Source organism: Protomyctophum parallelum, assembly GCF_964188405.1.
Source record: "Protomyctophum parallelum genome assembly, chromosome: 4".
Lineage (NCBI taxonomy): Eukaryota > Metazoa > Chordata > Actinopteri > Myctophiformes > Myctophidae > Protomyctophum > Protomyctophum parallelum.
Genome location: NC_139700.1, coordinates 54725006 through 54738316, shown reverse-complemented (window position 1 = coordinate 54738316; position 13311 = coordinate 54725006). Strand labels below are relative to the sequence as shown.

At 43.2% G+C, this 13311-nt stretch overlaps 1 protein-coding gene across 1 annotated transcript in view; it reads right to left on the bottom strand.

The window, feature by feature from the left end:
- Nucleotides 1–13311, bottom strand: part of LOC310857311 (cadherin EGF LAG seven-pass G-type receptor 1-like) — a 115202-nt gene that overhangs the window by 44614 nt on the left and 57277 nt on the right. Inside the window, exons 11-14 of the mRNA XM_083762925.1 lie at nucleotides 12571–12684; nucleotides 11409–11522; nucleotides 3188–3362; nucleotides 2232–2373 (exon numbers count right to left, since the gene is read on the bottom strand). Of these exons, the coding sequence (XP_083619051.1) occupies nucleotides 2232–2373; nucleotides 3188–3362; nucleotides 11409–11522; nucleotides 12571–12684 (545 nt within the window). The remainder of the gene's footprint in view (nucleotides 1–2231; nucleotides 2374–3187; nucleotides 3363–11408; nucleotides 11523–12570; nucleotides 12685–13311) is intronic.

Below are 13311 nucleotides of genomic sequence, written 5' to 3'. Positions count from 1 at the left end.
TCTGTCAAATGCTATCTAAGCCAACAGAAATGCTATCTAAGGGGTTAGGGTAAGTGCTATGGGCCATGATGGAGTCTGAAAAGGTGGGTTTTCAGGCTACGGCGGAAGATTGGGAGTGATGCTGCAGTTCTGACTGCAATGGGAAGTGCATTCCACATCCATGAATTAGTCCCACACTGGCACACAGACAGCAGAATGAACAAGTAAATAATTCATTGCATTTTGATAGCGCTCTTCCAGAACGTTCCAGACGGGACGTGCGTCGCTTGCCGTGAGTGCGCGAGTCTTCTCAGTGGTTGAGAGTTGAGACAACGGAGGTGTGTGTATGGGCGTGCATGTGAAGACAACGGAGGTGTGTGTATGGGCGTGCATGTGAAGTTGGGTTGACAGGTTCAATGTTTCTGTTTAGAAATAGCGGTGGCTCCAAACAGATCGCCACAGTGCTCAAAGCGCTTTACAATGGTTCATTCATTCATACATTGGGAGGTGAAGGTTCATTCATTCATACATTGGGAGGTGAAGGTTCATTCATTCATACATTGGGAGGTGAAGGTTCATTCATTCATACATTGGGAGGTGAAGGTTCATTCATTCATACATTGGGAGGTGAAGGTTCATTCATTCATACATTGGGAGGTGAAGGTTCATTCATTCATACATTGGGAGGTGAAGGTTCATTCATTCATACATTGGGAGGTGAAGGTTCATTCATTCATACATTGGGAGGTGAAGCGGCGAACAGTCAACGCCAGCGTCCTCACTTCCCACATCATTCACACACCAATGGTGGCAAGCTAGCACCGACCGACTCATTGGAGGCAATGTGGGGTTCAGTGTCTTGCCCAAGGACACTTCAACATGTGGACAGGAGGAGCCGGGATTCGAACGAACTGCCGACCCAGGGATCATTGGATGACCAGCAAGCTCTACCTTCTGCCCCTAAGTAGTGACTAGTCATTGGCTGTCTCGTAAAATGTAGGCTACAGTGGGCTAATAATTGATGTGTCCATCAATTATCCTGGTGATGTGTCTCAACTCTGTGGATCATCATAACCCTAACCCTGATCTCAAACACTAACCCTAAACCTAGCCCAGAACAACCGCACAAGTAAGTAAGATAAAAAAATACTGAATTGCTAATTTTACATTGCTCCCCTTGGCAGCATCAATGGAATTAAATTTATACTTAAATTTGCAACTACTCTAAAACGCAATAAAGCTTTTAGTAAACTACAAAAGAAATGTGTGTGTAGTAAAACTACATTTTCCGTTACACCAACACAATCCTCCGGTTTACATCTGCACGACCCAAAAAAAACACACCCGTGTGAACTGAGTGGTGCAACTCCCCCCCCCCCCCCCCCCTCCCCCTCTCTCTCTCATTAGCAGGCAACAGTGCAGCACTCTCTCTCTCTCTGTTTCTGGCACAACAGCGCCCCTGCTGGTACTAATAGTCATACTGGTGCTCATGAACCAACACATAGGTAGGTGAACACGGACATTACTGTTCCTTGGAGTGGTTGCACCACTCAAAAAAGAAAACATCTGGAAATGGTCTCTATACCGCGTTGTAAAACGTGACTCTGAAATGCACGGGGTCAACTTTAAAACAAGCAAAGCTGTTCAGCACAGTCAGGTGTCGAAGTGGAAAGATTACAGAGAGAAGATTGACACCAGGGTGATGGTCTCTGCCAGGGGAACGCCCCCTGCTTTAAACTAAACACTGCTCACTAGCACTGTCGCATGACTGTAGCCTTACTACACTCATGCAACTTTTTATTTTGTTACTATTTTGCAAAAGTAGATTGGCTAGAATATAAAAAATGTTTTTCAAAATAGTTTAGCGGTGATGGGAATGGAGCCCATTGTCTTTTAAATTGAACAATGGCCTGTCTGGAGGTGTGAAGTCCACTCCCGTAAGGAGAGGAAGGGTGACAGGGGTCATTTTGACCAAAAGTGAACAGGCAGAGATGGTACAGTATAAGTATGCCTAAATTCATAGTTAGAAAATGTTTCAGATGAAAAAAACACAACTGAGATGATTTTAATCGAATATTTAGGAAAAGTCGTTGGAAGGGGAAACTTCTGAGAGCTACACGGGCAAAGAAAATCAACTTCAAAATCTCCAAAAGGGTTCAGAAAGACCTCACAAACACTCACGTGTTGGCTGCCCACTGCATTGAAATGAACACGTAAATATACTGAAAAAAAGAAATAGAAATGGAACTGACTTCTGCTGGCAGTATTCTCCGTAGTAGCTGGCGCCACATTGGCAGCTGTAGCCTTGAGCAGAGCTGGGCTGGCGGGTGCAGGAGGAGACGTGCTGACAGGGGTTGAGGAGACACGCGTCCACACAGTCCCTGCCAAAGTGCCCTGGGAAAGGAAGGAAGGGGTGTGTTACTATACATGGATGCTTTATGAAAATTAAAAAGTTAAATATACTGGCTGTATGATGCATGTAATAGACAGGGATTCATAAAGCAAAGCAAAGTTCTTTGTTTACCCAGGGAAGTAGACTAAGCTTGAGATGCTTGTTTACAGCCACACGCTGCTCATAGAACATTTTATGGTAGGGGTTCAATGCCTTGCTCAAGGGCACTTCAGCGGTGGTAAAAGGAAAGGAAAAGTACTATGTTTACCCAGGGTAACTGGACTAAGCTCAAGATCTTGTTCACAGCCAGGCCCTGCTCATAGAACATTTCATGGTAGGGGTTCACTGCCTTGTCCAAGGGCACTTCAGTGGTGGTAATTTTAACGTGCCGGTCCGGGGATACGAACTAGCGACCTTCCGGTATCAAGACAGCTCCGCAAACCGTTCGGCCACCGCTGCCCACTGGTAATTTTAATGTGCCGGTCCGGGGATTCGAACTGACGACCTTCCGGTATCAAGACCGCTCCGCAAACCGTTCGGCCACCGCCGCCTTTAGTGGCCGAACTAAAGGCAAGAATCCATTGTCACAGATAGAGCTCCTCATTGAAAACCATCCACCACTCTACCCCTGAGCCACCGCCGCACTGTACAGTAGTAAGATCAGCATTCCACAGACTCACCAGGGTCACAGACACAGACAGTCCACAGACTCACCAGGGTCACAGACACAGACAGTCCACAGACTCACCAGGGTCACAGACACAGACAGTCCACAGACTCACCAGGGTCACAGACACAGACAGTCCACAGACTCACCAGGGTCACAGACACAGGAATGGGAGCCCCAGTTGTCGGAGCAGCGGCTGTGCAGCGGACACAGGCTGACGCTGCAGGCGTCGGGAAGCTCACAGCCGTCTTCTACGCTGATCTTCTGTCCCTGGAGCATGTTGACGTTGGCCAGCTTGGTGGAAGTCTCGCCCATTCGCACTCCCTGCACGCAGGATGGAAGGGAATGGAAGGAACAATATATAAAATCCTCACGTGGACAACCAATTAATACCGGTATTAACCCCCACGTAAGTCCTTTTTTTATGCTACACAACACAGAATAGGGCTGGGCAGTTAACCGATATTTAGACCCCATAACCGACTGTACTGATTACATTTCTGTTTGACTGTACCCTGTACTGATTACATTTCTGTTTGACTGTACCCTGTACTGATTACATTTCTGTTTGACTGTACCCTGTACTGATTACATTTCTGTTTGACTGTACCCTGTACTGATTACATTTCTGTTTGACTGTACCCTGTACTGATTACATTTCTGTTTGACTGTACCCTGTACTGATTACATTTCTGTTTGACTGAACCCTGTACTGATTACATTTCTGTTTGACTGTACCCTGTACTGATTACATTTCTGTCTGACTGTACCCTGTACTGATTACATTTCTGTCTGACTGTACCCTGTACTGATTACATTTCTGTCTGACTGTACCCTGTACTGATTACACTTCTGCCAATATAGAGTAATTGTTTAATGCAATCAGACAGGACTTTAATGTTGGTGAGTTTAACATTGTTTAATGCAATCAGACAGGACTTTAATGTTGGTGAGTTTAACATTGTTTAATGCAATCAGACAGGACTTTAATGTTGGTGAGTTTAACATTGTTTAATGTAATCAGACAGGACTTTAATGTTGGTGAGTTTAACATTGTTTAATGCAATCAGACAGGACTTTAATGTTGGTGAGTTTAACATTGTTTAATGCAATCAGACAGGACTTTAATGTTGGTGAGTTTAACATTGTTTAATGCAATCAGACAGGACTTTAATGTTGGTGAGTTTAACATTGTTTAATGCATTCAGACAGGACTTTAATGTTGGTGAGTTTAACATTGTTTAATGCAATCAGACAGGACTTTAATGTTGGTGAGTTTAACATTGTTTAATGCAATCAGACAGGACTTTAATGTTGGTGAGTTTAACATTGTTTAGTGCAATCAGACAGGACTTTAATGTTGGTGAGTTTAACATTGTTTAATGCAATCAGACAGGACTTTAATGTTGGTGAGTTTAACATTGTTTAATGCAATCAGACAGGACTTTAATGTTGGTGAGTTTAACATTGTTTAATGCAATCAGACAGGACTTTAATGTTGGTGAGTTTAACATTGTTTAATGCAATCAGACAGGACTTTAATGTTGGTGAGTTTAACATTGTTTTAATGCAATCAGACAGGACTTTAATGTTGGTGAGTTTAACATTGTTTAATGCAATCAGACAGGACTTTAATGTTGGTGAGTTTAACATTGTTTAATGCAATCAGACAGGACTTTAATGTTGGTGAGTTTAACATTGTTTAATGCAGTCAGACAGGACTTTAATGTTGGTGAGTTTAACATTGTTTAATGCAATCAGACAGGACTTTAATGTTGGTGAGTTTAACATTGTTTAATGCAGTCAGACAGGACTTTAATGTTGGTGAGTTTAACATTGTTTAATGCAGTCAGACAGGACTTTAATGTTGGTGAGTTTAACATTGTTTAATGCAATCAGACAGGACTTTAATGTTGGTGAGTTTAACATTGTTTAATGCATTCAGACAGGACTTTAATGTTGGTGAGTTTAACATTGTTTAATGCAATCAGACAGGACTTTAATGTTGGTGAGTTTAACATTGTTTAATGCAATCAGACAGGACTTTAATGTTGGTGAGTTTAACATTGTTTAATGCAGTCAGACAGGACTTTAATGTTGGTGAGTTTAACATTGTTTAATGCAATCAGACAGGACTTTAATGTTGGTGAGTTTAACATTGTTTAATGCAATCAGACAGGACTTTAATGTTGGTGAGTTTAACATTGTTTAATGCAGTCAGACAGGACTTTAATGTTGGTGAGTTTAACATTGTTTAATGCAGTCAGACAGGACTTTAATGTTGGTGAGTTTAACATTGTTTAATGCAGTCAGACAGGACTTTAATGTTGGTGAGTTTAACATTGTTTAATGCAGTCAGACAGGACTTTAATGTTGGTGAGTTTAACATTGTTTAATGCAGTCAGACAGGACTTTAATGTTGGTGAGTTTAACATTGTTTAATGCAATCAGACAGGACTTTAATGTTGGTGAGTTTAACATTGTTTAATGCAGTCAGACAGGACTTTAATGTTGGTGAGTTTAACATTGTTTAATGCAGTCAGACAGGACTTTAATGTTGGTGAGTTTAACATTGTTTAATGCAGTCAGACAGGACTTTAATGTTGGTGAGTTTAACATTGTTTAATGCAATCAGACAGGACTTTAATGTTGGTGAGTTTAACATTGTTTAATGCAATCAGACAGGACTTTAATGTTGGTGAGTTTAACATTGTTTAATGCAGTCAGACAGGACTTTAATGTTGGTGAGTTTAACATTGTTTAATGCAGTCAGACAGGACTTTAATGTTGGTGAGTTTAACATTGTTTAATGCAGTCAGACAGGACTTTAATGTTGGTGAGTTTAACATTGTTTAATGCAGTCAGACAGGACTTTAATGTTGGTGAGTTTAACATTGTTTAATGCAGTCAGACAGGACTTTAATGTTGGTGAGTTTAACATTGTTTAATGCAGTCAGACAGGACTTTAATGTTGGTGAGTTTAACATTGTTTAATGCAGTCAGACAGGACTTTAATGTTGGTGAGTTTAACATTGTTTAATGCAGTCAGACAGGACTTTAATGTTGGTGAGTTTAACATTGTTTAATGCAGTCAGACAGGACTTTAATGTTGGTGAGTTTAACATTGTTTAATGCAGTCAGACAGGACTTTAATGTTGGTGAGTTTAACATTGTTTAATGCAGTCAGACAGGACTTTAATGTTGGTGAGTTTAACATTGTTTAATGCAGTCAGACAGGACTTTAATGTTGGTGAGTTTAACATTGTTTAATGCAGTCAGACAGGACTTTAATGTTGGTGAGTTTAACATTGTTTAATGCAATCAGACAGGACTTTAATGTTGGTGAGTTTAACATTGTTTAATGCAGTCAGACAGGACTTTAATGTTGGTGAGTTTAACATTGTTTAATGCAGTCAGACAGGACTTTAATGTTGGTGAGTTTAACATTGTTTAATGCAGTCAGACAGGACTTTAATGTTGGTGAGTTTAACATTGTTTAATGCAATCAGACAGGACTTTAATGTTGGTGAGTTTAACATTGTTTAATGCAATCAGACAGGACTTTAATGTTGGTGAGTTTAACATTGTTTAATGCAGTCAGACAGGACTTTAATGTTGGTGAGTTTAACATTGTTTAATGCAGTCAGACAGGACTTTAATGTTGGTGAGTTTAACATTGTTTAATGCAATCAGACAGGACTTTAATGTTGGTGAGTTTAACATTGTTTAATGCAATCAGACAGGACTTTAATGTTGGTGAGTTTAACATTGTTTAATGCAATCAGACAGGACTTTAATGTTGGTGAGTTTAACATTGTTTAATGCAATCAGACAGGACTTTAATGTTGGTGAGTTTAACATTGTTTAATGCAATCAGACAGGACTTTAATGTTGGTGAGTTTAACATTGTTTAATGCAATCAGACAGGACTTTAATGTTGGTGAGTTTAACATTGTTTAATGCAATCAGACAGGACTTTAATGTTGGTGAGTTTAACATTGTTTTAATGCAATCAGACAGGACTTTAATGTTGGTGAGTTTAACATTGTTTAATGCAATCAGACAGGACTTTAATGTTGGTGAGTTTAACATTGTTTTAATGCAATCAGACAGGACTTTAATGTTGGTGAGTTTAACATTGTTTAATGCAATCAGACAGGACTTTAATGTTGGTGAGTTTAACATTGTTTTAATGCAATCAGACAGGACTTTAATGTTGGTGAGTTTAACATTGTTTAATGCAATCAGACAGGACTTTAATGTTGGTGAGTTTAACATTGTTTAATGCAGTCAGACAGGACTTAATGTTGGTGAGTTTAACATTGTTTAGTGCAATCAGACAGGACTTTAATGTTGGTGAGTTTAACATTGTTTAATGCAATCAGACAGGACTTTAATGTTGGTGAGTTTAACATTGTTTAATGCATTCAGACAGGACTTTAATGTTGGTGAGTTTAACATTGTTTAATGCATTCAGACAGGACTTTAATGTTGGTGAGTTTAACATTGTTTAATGCATTCAGACAGGACTTTAATGTTGGTGAGTTTAACATTGTTTAATGCAGTCAGACAGGACTTTAATGTTGGTGAGTTTAACATTGTTTAATGCAGTCAGACAGGACTTTAATGTTGGTGAGTTTAACATTGTTTAATGCAATCAGACAGGACTTTAATGTTGGTGAGTTTAACATTGTTTAATGCATTCAGACAGGACTTTAATGTTGGTGAGTTTAACATTGTTTAATGCATTCAGACAGGACTTTAATGTTGGTGAGTTTAACATTGTTTAATGCATTCAGACAGGACTTTAATGTTGGTGAGTTTAACATTGTTTAATGCATTCAGACAGGACTTTAATGTTGGTGAGTTTAACATTGTTTAATGCATTCAGACAGGACTTTAATGTTGGTGAGTTTAACATTGTTTAATGCATTCAGACAGGACTTTAATGTTGGTGAGTTTAACATTGTTTAATGCATTCAGACAGGACTTTAATGTTGGTGAGTTTAACATTGTTTAATGCAGTCAGACAGGACTTTAATGTTGGTGAGTTTAACATTGTTTAATGCATTCAGACAGGACTTTAATGTTGGTGAGTTTAACATTGTTTAATGCATTCAGACAGGACTTTAATGTTGGTGAGTTTAACATTGTTTAATGCATTCAGACAGGACTTTAATGTTTGGATGAATGGGCTGTCGAGGCCAGAAAGTAGTTTCAGTGGGCGTTCCCGCATAACTTCCAGGTACGATGATGTCACACGCATACCCTCTATAAAGTATTCAATCAATCATTTAGTTCTTATATCAACAAATCGAACCAATATTTTTCATAATTGACTTTTGAGTTTGCAGTTTGCAGAAAAAAATCACAGGAAAGTACAGTTCAATACAATACAATGTACAATACATATGTACATACAATGAGGATTTAAATCCAAGATATTTCCATTGTTTCCGTTCATACTCAATTCATCGAAAAATCGATTGGTTTGATTAACCACTAATATGTTATAATTTGTTGTACAGTGGTGGCGCAGAAAATAATGGCGCCTAACTATTTTTTCTTCGAATCAAAAGTTCTATGTAATGGTGACATTGAAGTCCTAGTTGTGAGCCTCACCTGCATACAGCCCTTCAGTCCGCCCATCACAGAGCCATTGTGAGCCTCACCTGCATGCAGCCCTTCAGTCCTCTCATCACAGAGCCATAGTGAGCCTCACCTGCATACAGCCCTTCAGTCCGCCCATCACAGAGCCATTGTGAGCCTCACCTGCATGCAGCCCTTCAGTCCTCTCATCACAGAGCCATAGTGAGCCTCACCTGCATACAGCCCTTCAGTCCGCTCATCACAGAGCCATAGTGAGCCTCACCTGCATGCAGCCCTTCAGTCCGCCCATCACAGAGCCATTGTGAGCCTCACCTGCATACAGCCCTTCAGTCCACTCATCACAGAGCCATTGTGAGCCTCACCTGCATACAGCCCTTCAGTCCGCTCATCACAGAGCCATTGTGAGCCTCACCTGCATACAGCCCTTCAGTCCGCTCATCACAGAGCCATTGTGAGTCTCACCTGCATACAGCCCTTCAGTCCGCTCATCACAGAGCCATTGTGAGCCTCACCTGCATACAGCCCTTCAGTCCGCTCATCAGAGCCATTGTGAGCCTCACCTGCATGCAGCCCTTCAGTCCGCTCATCACAGAGCCATAGTGAGCCTCACCTGCATACAGCCCTTCAGTCCGCCCATCACAGAGCCATTGTGAGCCTCACCTGCATACAGCCCTTCAGTCCGCCCATCACAGAGCCATTGTGAGCCTCACCTGCATACAGCCCTTCAGTCCGCTCATCACAGAGCCATTGTGAGCCTCACCTGCATGCAGCCCTTCAGTCCGCTCATCACAGAGCCATTGTGAGCCTCACCTGCATGCAGCCCTTCAGTCCGCCCATCACAGAGCCATTGTGAGCCTCACCTGCATGCAGCCCTTCAGTCCGCTCATCACAGAGCCATTGTGAGCCTCACCTGCATACAGCCCTTCAGTCCGCTCATCACAGAGCCATAGTGAGCCTCACCTGCATGCAGCCCTTCAGTCCGCTCATCACAGAGCCATTGTGAGCCTCACCTGCATACAGCCCTTCAGTCCGCTCATCACAGAGCCATAGTGAGCCTCACCTGCATACAGCCCTTCAGTCCGCTCATCACAGAGCCATAGTGAGCCTCACCTGCATGCAGCCCTTCAGTCCGCCCATCACAGAGCCATTGTGAGCCTCACCTGCATACAGCCCTTCAGTCCGCTCATCACAGAGCCATAGTGAGCCTCACCTGCATGCAGCCCTTCAGTCCACTCATCACAGAGCCATTGTGAGCCTCACCTGCATGCAGCCCTTCAGTCCGCCCATCACAGAGCCATTGTGAGCCTCACCTGCATACAGCCCTTCAGTCCGCCCATCACAGAGCCATTGTGAGCCTCACCTGCATGCAGCCCTTCAGTCCTCTCATCACAGAGCCATAGTGAGCCTCACCTGCATACAGCCCTTCAGTCCGCTCATCACAGAGCCATAGTGAGCCTCACCTGCATGCAGCCCTTCAGTCCGCCCATCACAGAGCCATAGTGAGCCTCACCTGCATACAGCCCTTCAGTCCGCCCATCACAGAGCCATTGTGAGCCTCACCTGCATACAGCCCTTCAGTCCACTCATCACAGAGCCATTGTGAGCCTCACCTGCATACAGCCCTTCAGTCCGCCCATCACAGAGCCATTGTGAGCCTCACCTGCATACAGCCCTTCAGTCCGCCCATCACAGAGCCATTGTGAGCCTCACCTGCATACAGCCCTTCAGTCCGCCCATCACAGAGCCATTGTGAGCCTCACCTGCATACAGCCCTTCAGTCCACTCATCACAGAGCCATTGTGAGCCTCACCTGCATACAGCCCTTCAGTCCGCTCATCACAGAGCCATTGTGAGCCTCACCTGCATACAGCCCTTCAGTCCGCTCATCACAGAGCCATTGTGAGTCTCACCTGCATACAGCCCTTCAGTCCGCTCATCACAGAGCCATTGTGAGCCTCACCTGCATGCAGCCCTTCAGTCCGCCCATCACAGAGCCATTGTGAGCCTCACCTGCATACAGCCCTTCAGTCCGCCCATCACAGAGCCATTGTGAGCCTCACCTGCATGCAGCCCTTCAGTCCGCTCATCACAGAGCCATTGTGAGCCTCACCTGCATACAGCCCTTCAGTCCGCTCATCACAGAGCCATAGTGAGCCTCACCTGCATGCAGCCCTTCAGTCCGCTCATCACAGAGCCATTGTGAGCCTCACCTGCATACAGCCCTTCAGTCCGCTCATCACAGAGCCATAGTGAGCCTCACCTGCATACAGCCCTTCAGTCCGCTCATCACAGAGCCATAGTGAGCCTCACCTGCATGCAGCCCTTCAGTCCGCCCATCACAGAGCCATTGTGAGCCTCACCTGCATACAGCCCTTCAGTCCGCTCATCACAGAGCCATAGTGAGCCTCACCTGCATGCAGCCCTTCAGTCCACTCATCACAGAGCCATTGTGAGCCTCACCTGCATGCAGCCCTTCAGTCCGCCCATCACAGAGCCATTGTGAGCCTCACCTGCATACAGCCCTTCAGTCCGCTCATCACAGAGCCATTGTGAGCCTCACCTGCATACAGCCCTTCAGTCCGCTCATCACAGAGCCATTGTGAGCCTCACCTGCATGCAGCCCTTCAGTCCGCCCATCACAGAGCCATTGTGAGCCTCACCTGCATACAGCCCTTCAGTCCGCTCATCACAGAGCCATTGTGAGCCTCACCTGCATACAGCCCTTCAGTCCGCTCATCACAGAGCCATAGTGAGTCTCACCTGCATACAGCCCTTCAGTCCACTCATCACAGAGCCGTCCTTCTTCATCAGACCTCCTACAAACAGACTCCTCAGTCTCAGGCCGGGCAGCTCGTTCCCGATCTCCACAGACCTCTGGAGAAAACACGGTCACAACTGTGTTTTAATGGAGGACGTGATGTACAATGACACCTGCATTTTCATAATACAGAACAGATACAGATACAATAATGTCCATATTTGCTGGTTGAATGAAAGTTAAGAGTGAGAATACGTACTGTTTCTCAAACTATTTCATTTGAAGGACCCCCATGCATTAATTTAGTTTACAGTACATCCATATATATACACACACAGGACAAAACAGAACAAAAGCTCTCCCAAAGATAGCCGCTCCCACCCCACCGATTCAACCCATAAATAACAAAGTTCTTGTGGAGAGAACAGCATACTCAAAGCACAATAAAAGCATGAAAATGAGCAGAGTACATACATGCGGTACCAACATGCAAATGTAATAATGGACCCCCATAACTCTGAGAGTTACAGACCTGTAAGGGTCCATTTGGTTCCTCCTAACTATTATTATTTTAGCTGGGGATCCCCTGGGACCCCCTCAGGGATCTCTGAGGGTCCCTGGATGCAAATTTAACCCATTCTGAACGGGAACCCATTTTGGTGTCAGCATCATGTTATGCTTTAACTATTTAAAAATAGCAGATCTACAAGCTCATATCGCGCCACCGAGTGGCGCGATACGAGCTTGTAGGTCTGCTATTTTTGAAAAATCGAAGAACGACTGACATAGAAACATAGCTTTATCAGAAAACTGTCAGGATGTAGAAGACGTTTATAGAATCTGATCTCAGGTCAGAATGGGTTAAGATGCTAGAGGTTACTGGGGACAACTGGGGTCAGTAAGACGGGGACGGGGTAAGAATGGTTCATCCTCTTGATCAGTTTGTGGCATAGAAATAAATAATAATAATAATACCATCGTTTTGTTCTAGCTGGCCAAGATACCTGGAACATGCCATAGTCCAGAGAGACACCTGTTCAACATACCTGGAACATCCCATAGTCCAGAGACACCCCAACATACCTGGAACATCCCATAGTCCAGAGAGACACCCATGGCCAACATACCTGGAACATCCCATAGTCCAGAGACACCCCAACATACCTGGAACATCCCATAGTCCAGAGAGACCCGGGCCACGTATTTGATGTCCTTTCCATCTTTGATGCTCTTGAGCTCCACCTGCACATGGTGCCATTCTCCATCGTTGACACACACCTAGAGGTGGAACACAGGTCATCAAATAAATACATGTTATTGATCTTTTTTTTTAAAGTAGAGAACAGAACAGAAATTACTAAACAATTCCAAAAAAATATTATATAAAGTTTCTCGATTATTCAATTAAAATACATTTTTAAATAAATCGATATAATTTATTTACAATTTAGGAATTTAGCAGACACTCTTAATCCAGAGCGATTTACAGTAAGCAATAACGATACGATACAACTTTATCACAGAAAAAATTATAATCACAGAAACAATCAGGAACGAGAACATATCCACTGGTTTAACGATGTTGGTTTAGAAGCAAGACAGCAAGAAGCAAGACAACAACACAAGGTTAATAAATCAAATGCATATAAATAGTCTAGGATCATCAGTAAACCAAGATCCTATCTGCATGTCCGTCCAACAGTAGAATATTGGCACATTGAAACTATAAACACTGTAGTATGCCAGGTCAATAATGTTGTATCGTATCGTATAAACACTGTAGTACTCCAGGTCAATAACGTTGTATTTATAGACCCACCTGGGTGAAGTCCAGCCCTATAAACACTGTAGTACTCCAGGTCAATAACGTAGTATTTATAGACCCACCTGGGTGAAGTCCAGCCC